At 37.1% G+C, this 9,430-nt stretch overlaps 1 protein-coding gene across 1 annotated transcript; it reads left to right on the top strand.

The window, feature by feature from the left end:
- Positions 1-1,454: 1,454 nt before the first annotated feature.
- Positions 1,455-5,776, top strand: LOC115785178 (intercellular adhesion molecule 1-like). The gene is made up of 8 exons (XM_030736670.1): positions 1,455-1,584; positions 2,982-3,266; positions 3,365-3,682; positions 3,808-4,062; positions 4,187-4,441; positions 4,738-5,064; positions 5,229-5,492; positions 5,592-5,776. The coding sequence occupies exons 1-8, from the start codon at positions 1,533-1,535 to the stop codon at positions 5,774-5,776; spliced, it is 1,941 nt and encodes a 646-aa protein (XP_030592530.1). The 5' UTR covers positions 1,455-1,532.
- Positions 5,777-9,430: the final 3,654 nt, after the last annotated feature.

Here is a 9,430-nt window from a genome sequence, read left to right as displayed (position 1 = left end):
TTTGGGCACGGAGTTTTGGGTGAGTCTATTAGCTCTCTCTCCTTTATGTTATTGTCTGGGTGCCAATAATACAATTTGTGAAGCAGTCCAAGCTCAGGAACGAAGTGAGTAATGGTCACGATATGAAAAGTGAAACCAACTTAGACTGGCCTTAAAAGTACCAACTTAGTAGTCTAAGTATTGTTAATCTTAAAATGCCCAACACCACTGCATGAAAGCAGGGGTAGGACCATTAAAATGTAAATGAATAATTTTAATTGAGTACTTTACAGAAGTACAGGTTTACTGTAGTGGTGCTTAATTTAAGTATTGCCATGTCATGCTACTTTCTGCTTATACTTTACTATATTTTGGATGTAACTATTATACTTTGTACTAAATACCATTTATTTAAAAGTTATAATATCTTAGAAATTTGCAGGCTAATTACATTATTACAGATCAAGCTACCCTTTGCCTTGAAGTGACTGTTTCTTGTGATTTGGTGCTATATAAATACAATTTTATTGAATGAAAGTAATTAAAATCACCAAATGCTGGAAAAATTAAAAGATATTTTCACATAGATTGATCATTAATTATGATCCAATAATAATTATACAATACTGTATGTGATTCTGAAGACTTCCATTCTACATGAGTACTTACTTTAGGCACTTTCATTATATTTTGGTTATAAGACCCTGTCAGGATTTGCACAATAAGGACCTAAACATAGACTGAGGAGTTAAGCAGGATTTAACAGAAAGCGAGCCATTTAATCTGGTGAAAGACAGGAGACAGATGACTACCAAAATAAAACAGGAAACATGAAACAATACCTGAAATATGGGGTTGAGATAAGAACTTTACAGAATGAATAACAGGAAAGGACCACACAGAGGGAACACTGAGGGAACAAATAACTCTCTGCTAACATAGTATACACCGAACATAAGAGGAACAGAATACTAATGAAAAAGGGTGAAACCAGACTTGCACAATGAACAATAGTAAGAACCGGAAACCTCAAAAAGGCAAAGAAATCAAAACCAAAACTATAAACAGAACTCCTAAAATTCAAAAACCAATAAAACCCCGGGTCTAAAGTCCAGGATTATGATAAACTGCTGCACTGTTACACTCCTAAAGCAGGGCTGTAAGTTAAATAAAAGGTGGAAACATCTTTTTTTCCCACTTTGCAAAACAATTATCCAAGAACACATTATATTTAAATTCTTATGCTGTACCACTTTTCATGTTACTGATCTGTAATAGGACCCAGGGCTGCACATGGAAATCATGCCCAGTTTTATAAGATTTATTGTCTGCTGAAATTTTCTGATTTCCTGTGGGCCTTCCCTGCATTGAATTTCCTTTTTAATTTTTTCTTCCCATGCAATTGTCATGGTGTCAGGAGGTCATCATTAGTAGGTCCTATATCGACTTGAGATTCATTTAACCCGGATCCTGAAGCTGGACATCCTCTGAACGATCCTGAAACACGCCTCACTTCTTCCATCCGCCTCATTCCTCCTGCATGCGGTGCAAACATGTGGCCTATCAGAATGCTGAGCTTCCTCATGCTCATCCTTTCACTGTGTGGTGAGTGTGGTATAAATAAAATTGTACTTACTTACTTCAGTTAGCTGTGACAGCGGCTATGACAATGATCTCTATAGTCATGTAAAAAGATGGTTTTCAGAGGGCTCTATGCAGTCTTGTGAAAAACTAATTTGACTCCATGGTTCAGTAGCACTTAAAATCACCATTATCAGCAGCGACTTGTAGTAATCATTTTCTGCATGACTTCATCAGTTTCTCACATTGTTGTGGGGGAATTTTATCCCATTCTGCATTAGTTCATTGAGCATTGCAGACATTAGTTTATGTGCAGCTCTCTTAAAGTTCACCCCCAGTATTTTAATCATGTTCTGATCTCAAGCAACACCTCAATTCTTTTCTTTTTCGCTCATTCTGTGGTATATTTGCTGGTGTTCTTTGGATCATTGTCTTGTTGCATGACCCAGTTTCTAACTATACTGTCATGAACTTTAACATTTAACATGCTGAGGCCTTGTAGAGTCTGAGATGTGGCTTTTAGTTTTGCTTAATAGCATTTCTTTGAGCACGGTACCATCTGATGTGGAGAAGAATTTGCTCAGGTATTTGTTCAGGAATACAGATCTTCCTTATTGAACTTACACATAAGCTTCATCTCTATCAGCAGTCACATCATCAGTAAACGCTACATGCCTTGACGTGACTGTTGTGATTTGGCACTATATAAATAAAATTGAATTGAATTACTGACCCAATGCCACTGTTGGCCATTTATGCCCATGACATAAAGTTAGCTCCACCATATTTGACTGATAATGTGATACACTTGGGCTGCGTCTCTCATTCTCTGGCATCAGGTCATCTTGGTTTAATCAACCCAAAGATTTCTTTTTTGTGCACCTTGTTGTCATCCCTCTGTGTTTCCATTCATGAAAGCGTGGGATTGATTGTAAATGTGAACAATGATACTTTTACCTCCTTGAGAGTGTTCTTGACGTGGTCACATGTCTCCTGCACTCTTTCAGGCCTTTTGGAGTTGCTGAGCTGGTCAGTGCTTTCTGTCTTTTTACGAATGATTTGCACTCTTTATTTTTTTCATGTCTCTGATTTATTTTCGTTTTTGAGTGTAAAGATGGCCTTTCTCACTTGCACTGCCATTTCTTTGAGCCTCACCAGGTCATGAAACTGCTCGTCAGGCAATTGTTCAGTTAAATTTGAGCCTATGAAAATCAGGGCTATGTATAAAAAATGTTAATGCAATGCTCATTGGATTAAAGCTGAGAAGCACTTCAACTGCATCTTGATTGTTTGATGTAACATGCTGCATTGTGCTTTATATTACAAATGCTTTTTGGTTTTATTTTGTATTGTATAAACAAACAAAAACATAAAATGAAAAATAAAATTCTAATAAAGCAACTAATGTTATCTATTCACAGATGCTGGCAGCACATGCACAATAGAGGACAGCCCTCTTATTCTGCACCCACGTAGGATTATAGAAGAATATGGAGGAAATCCTGTCTCTGTAAACTGTACCAGTGAAAGTGATAATCATAATGGGATGTACTGGACAGTTGGAAATGAAAGCTCTCCCATCGAAAAAGAAGAACCTTTAATCTCCTACTCAGTGCCACTGTCAGACTGGGATGTGAAGGCCGAGTGTAAAATAAAATTAAATGAGTCTTATGAATGTAGCAGGAAACTTAAAGTTATTCTATTTAGTAAGTTTAATTTAGAAAAATTAATATCATACAATCCTGAGAACATTAATAATTATGGACATATTTAACTAATTTTTTAATCTAATGTTGTTTGCCAGAAAATCCAGAAGTTGTTCTTTCTGCACAGCGTGTAAATGTGATGGGAGAAGAAACACAGCACAGACTGCAGTGTGACATCATCAATGTTGCTCCTGTTCAGCACCTCACTGTTAGCTGGTACAAAAACAATGAAAGCATCATGACACAGTCTTTCAATGACACAACCAAAACACCAGTAAATGAGTCCTCTGTTCTGAGAGTCACCATCAGCAGAGAAGAAAATGAAGTTCAGTTCAGATGTGAAGCTCAGCTGGACTTTGGATCATATGGACCACAACTTCCTGTCATTTCTCAAACATACAGTATTTCAGCACACTGTGAGTAAACATCCTGCTGTTTACACAATTTTCATTTGTAATTGAAATTAAATGCTGCCAAGATCAGTGTAGGTATGACCATATAACTATTCAAATGAATAACAAGCCTGTGTTTGTTTCTCCAGATGCTCCTGAGCTGAACACAAAAAATAATCCTCATGACATTTCAACACTTGAGGGCACTGATATCACCTTGAGCTGTGAAGCTGAGGGAAACCCTCCTCCTGTCTATCACTGGACTTGTGATGGAGTGAATCAGTTGGAGAACACAAACAGTCTCAGCATCACTGGAGTGAACCATAATGTGACCTGCACCTGCACAGCTACCAATGATCTGGGAAACATAACTAAGACAATTCATGTTCATGTCAAAGAAAGAGGTACACATCCTGGTTTACCTTCCATCTAATATTCCTGTGGATCATGTAGTGGATACTGTTGACTTATTTCTTATTTTACACCAAATCAGCTCTAACTGTGAATATGTCTGCTTGTGAATGGCAGGTTGCCCTCTCACACTGACGCCTTCTGAAATTGTTGTGAGATTTGGAGATCCAGTTTCAATCAACTGCAGCACATCAGCCACATATGTTGTTGGAATGGGCTGGGAGGCTCCATTTGGAGGCACGGGATTTGAACCTCCTCCTGCTGTCATATGGAGGGTCGAAAAAGTGGAAGAGTGGACTCCAAGTCCTTCCTGCTATGCTACTCTGGATGATCATTCCCAGTGTTTAGTGAGTCCAGTCATCACTGTTTATAGTAAGTACATGTGTAAAGAATCGTGTAGTGTGTTATGAACTCAATGAATGGGCATTTTTTTGTAATGTAACAAAGCAATGATTTTATTTGTTTGAATGCTCAGACATGATGGCGTCCAACAGTCTGTAATTGTTCTCATTCAAATGTTTGTAATTTTGGAAATTTAAATGTGACTCTGATCCCTGAAACTAACAATAACATTTTAATTCTTATGACTGCATACTTCTTAAGTCAGGATTTTAGAGATATATTTATATATTATTTTGTTTATTTATCTTGCTTTTCTTTATTTACAGAACCTCCAGACTCTGTGTCAGTCTCTGCAGTGGATCATAGTTCCATACTGGAGGGCAGAGAGTATCACCTGAAATGTGATATCAACAATGTGGCTCCTGTGCAGAATCTCAGTGTGACGTGGTACAGAGGCAAAGAAACTGTGCTCACACAGAAGTTTGATGAATTCAGTGTGACTCCAGTAAATAAATCTTCTAGTCTCAGAGTCACCGCTCAGAGAGATCACAATGGATCAGTTTTCAGATGTGAGGCTGAGCTGCAGCTGGGACCCAAAGGACCAGAGTTGTCCCCTTCTGTGATCTCAGCACCTTACACTGCTGTTGTTCTCTGTAAGATTTCCACCTACTTATTTATTATGTTCTTTTTGTTTGCTTGTTCTTGCCACACATCTCTGAAACAATGAACCATAAATTCATCAATTTTGAAACTCATTTGAGATGAAAGCAAAATTTGAACAACAATATGTCTTCATGTTAATTTATTTTTCCCACAGATGCCCCTGAGTTCAAAGAAGGCAGTGACAGCAAGGAGGTGCTCCTGGGTGAGAATGTTACTTTAAGCTGCAGTGCTGACAGTAACCCTCCCGCTATCATTGAATGGATCTATGCAGCTGCTGGGAATTCAAAAGAGACCACCGAGGGGCGCCAGAGGACTGTCACTATCACCAGAGCCACCTTCATCAATGCCGGTGTTTACATTTGTGTTGGAGAGAACAAAGTTGGGAGAAAGGCAAGATCTGTCACACTGCTGGTCAAAGGTATGATTATTGATTCTGTGCAGAACAGTTATGGAAATGTATAATGCATCAAGAATTGAGAAGTATTCTCATGTTGTTTTTGTTTTGTTTCTCTTTCAGATGGAAGTACTAAAATCCTCTTTCCAGTCATTTGGGTGTTTCTCATTGTGTTCACCATCGGCGTCGTCCTGCTCATGTTCCTTTTAAACAATATGAAGAAAAAACGTGGACATTACAGTGTTTCTTCCAACAAAGTACCAAAGGGTTCAGATATCCCTTTGGTACCAGTTAATAGCAGTATTTAGGATGTTTACATGTTTATAAAAACTGAAGTGAAAAAATAATTGTATGTGCAGTCTAATTATTTGTCTCATCATTTATTTACATCTGGTTTGTCCTTAAAGCTGCTTTTTAGTCTGGGAATACTGGTTGTGCAGAGTGTGGTCTTTTTTTTATGGGAATACTGCAGTTAAACAAATGAAATAAAGTAGCCTAACTTTAATGGGCCATATTTTACTTATGAATCCCTAATGATTTAATCAGTGAGTGTCTGCCAGCATCATTTGGAGTATTATGTAGTGACTGAAGTCCAGGGCTGTCGGAGAAGTAAAGAATTCGTGGAGCTTGTAGCCCGCAGAATACTTTTTATAGAACAGATCAGAGACAGCACTGCCCCTGAACCACACAATGCCCCTTATTCACCAGCCCTGCCCTCAGATACGAATGCCCCCCTTTGGTTCCTTCACCACAGAATATCATGGACTAGAATACTATTAATCTACCATTTCTATGAGTGTGGGGAACATGTGCAAAGTTTCCTTCCACTGCTTTGAATGCACAGACTAGTTTACAATAAGCAAGTTTTGTATTTTGTGTTCTTAATTTGAATTAATGTTAAATTAATATTGCTAATAATTGATAGTTGATAGATTTTTTTGTTCTAGCAGTGAGAACAGTGTTGGCTATAAAAACATTATATATATTATATAACAATTATAACAATGGTTTAATTGTTATATAATAATAACATTAATAAAGTACTAATAGTAATCTCTTACTATAACATTGGCAGACATACAGCAATTATTAACATCTATATCTGTTAAAATTATTTCTTATAAATTTCTTATATAAATTTTGTTCTGCTCACCACTAAATGAAGAACTGGAAAAGGTGCTGCAGGTCTCACTTCCAAAATGTTCTTTTAATTTTCTCCTTCAATAAAATAAATGATCATGGCTGTTATGGTAGGTTTGGTAACACGTGTCTGAGGTAAAATGGGATATTGTGTCAATTTAGAAAATGAGTGATAAAAATCCTAAAAAAAATACATAATACAGTTTTCCTACTTTCTGAAAAGCTGAGTAAGGCTTAAACATTAATTTAGTGATTTCAGACAGATTATTTATACATTCTAAATTCATCTGTAGTTCAAAATTCAGTATAGGAAGTGTGAGTGCTGTGATGGTATAGCATATGAACAGTATGTAAAAGTTAAAGAAAGATATTGAAATAAGAGCCCATTTGTATGAAAGCATAAAACTTAATTTGCACAATAAAAAGCATTTCTTTAGAAACCCTGAAGAAAGAATAGAAATCAAAATCCAGAAAATAAACACAACTCCTAAATTTCAAAAACTAATAAACCCCAAATTCAAAGCCCAAGATCATGGAAAACTCCTGGACTATTAACTTCACTTTTAGTTTATTGCTGGCATTTATTTCCAATGGCCTATTTTCATAAGTTACCAGTGAGGGTGACTACAAAAAGCAAACTAAAAATAATGATGTTTTGTAGGTTTGAATGGAAATCAATAGGATGAATCACTGATGTAACCTCTGAATTTTTAACATAATAAAATGAAACACCTCTCAAGTGGAAGAGCAAAGTGTTACTTGGGGTATTTTGACTTTAAAATATGAGAACAGTTTAGGAGATTAACTATTTTGATTGACAACACATAAATGTTGAATTGAAAATTATTTCTAGAAAAAGAAAAGGTCTCATCAATATACTACAGGAGATTTGGAAATACATTTACTTTAGGTACTTTAAATATACTTTGATTATACAACTTGTTCACAGTTTGCAGGATAAGGACCCAAAAGCAGACTCAGGAGACAAACAGGATTTATGTGATTCATGCGGCTAGTTGTAAAAGTCCACAAAGCAAAACAAAGACCACAAAGGCACTGAAAGAAACACACAGGGATAGGTAACTGGCTAAGCAGACACTGAGACAAAGAACAAAGGAATTACAGGCCTATATACACACACACATGCACCGCTACATGCTCACACACTCAGAATCAGGCTAATGAGACAAAGCTGAGGAAACTAATTTGGATAACAATGCAAAATACAAGAGACAAATGACTACCATAATAAAACATAAAATAAGAAACAATAACTGAAACAGTGGGGACAGAGACAAGAACTTTACAGACTCAATAACACAAAAGGACTGAGGGAACAATAAGTCTCTGCTAGCAGAGACAATACCCAGATCATAAGAGGAACAGAATACTAATGCAAAAGCATGAAACCAGACTTGCACAATAAAAAACACTAAGAAGCAGAAACCCTGAAGAAAGAATAGAAATCAAAACCAAAACAATAAACACAACTCATAAAAAAACAAAAAAAACAAAATAAAACCCCAGTTCCAAACCCCAGGATCACGATGAACTGGTTCACTGTGAAACTACTTAAGCAGGGTTATAACTTAAGCTAAAAATATAAACACTTTTTCCCCCCACTTTGCAAAACAATTATCCAAACACAAAATTCTAGTTATCGTCTTGTGTTGCACCACTTTTCATGTCATAAAGCACATGAAAGTCACACCCAAAGTTTTCTACGCCAGCGCTATAAATCTTCATTCCTAATGCGATATTCTGGTTTCCTGTGGGCCTCCCCTGCTTTGTTCTTGGTTTCTCTTTTGCCATCCTGTTAAGATAATATCTAGAAATGGCAGTTGTCAGTGAACACGTGGCATCACATTCAGAGCCACACATTGGCTAGCACATCCCTTTCCAAATATCAGCTGGTGAAAATGTGCAGGTTTTTTTTTTTTAAATAATGAATTTATTGCATAGAATTAAACATGCAAAGGAACATAAATGCATAGATGTGGGTAGAAGAAGGGTCATAGAGAAATGGAGAAAAAGTTAAATGGTTAAACATTTAAAGAAAGACTTTGAAATAAGAGCACATTTGCTAACTTTGGGGATGTGTAAGGATCATTTTGATTGCTTTGCCTCAGGACATCTAATACCGGTCTTGAAGCTGGTCTTCCTCTGGATGATCCTCAACACACCTCAACTCTTCCATCCACCTGCAGGCTGACTGAGCATGCTGCCTGTCGGAATGCTGGGCTTTCTCATGCTCATCTTTTGTGGTGAGTGCACAAGACCTTTGCCTGGATCAGATATGTCATGCATTATGGATTGTGGACTCCAAGTCCTTTCTTTTATGCTACTCTGGATGATGCTTCCCAGTTTTTGTGAGTCCAGTCATCACTGTTTACAGTAAGTACACATGTAGAGACTGTGTTACTATATTAGGCCTCCAGGTCCTCAAGGGCGTGAGCTGACAATGTCTTTGGTAGATTAAAGTAAGTAATGTTGTCCATTGCTGAAATTGCCACCATAAATGCTCAGACATGATGGTGTCAGCAGCCTTTCATAGTGCTGATCCAAATGTTTGTAGACATTAAAGGTGGCTCTGGTACCTACAATCAACCATAACCTTAATTTTGGTGTTACTCAAGTACAAAATGCAGAAAAAGTCTTATGAAGCCAAACTGGGGGGGGGGGGGGGGGGGGGGGGGGGGACACCAGGGTATACAGCTGAAACTAATCAGGGAAAACAAGACAAGTGAAGCAAAACTAAATACAGTGCAGACAAGAGAATATCAAAAATAATACAGGAAATAACAAATTATGGGAACATCTAA

The sequence above is a fragment of the Archocentrus centrarchus genome, chromosome 8 (assembly GCF_007364275.1).
Source record: "Archocentrus centrarchus isolate MPI-CPG fArcCen1 chromosome 8, fArcCen1, whole genome shotgun sequence".
NCBI lineage: Eukaryota > Metazoa > Chordata > Actinopteri > Cichliformes > Cichlidae > Archocentrus > Archocentrus centrarchus.
Note: the sequence above shows the minus strand (reverse complement) of the source record. Positions and strands in the feature narration are given on the sequence as shown.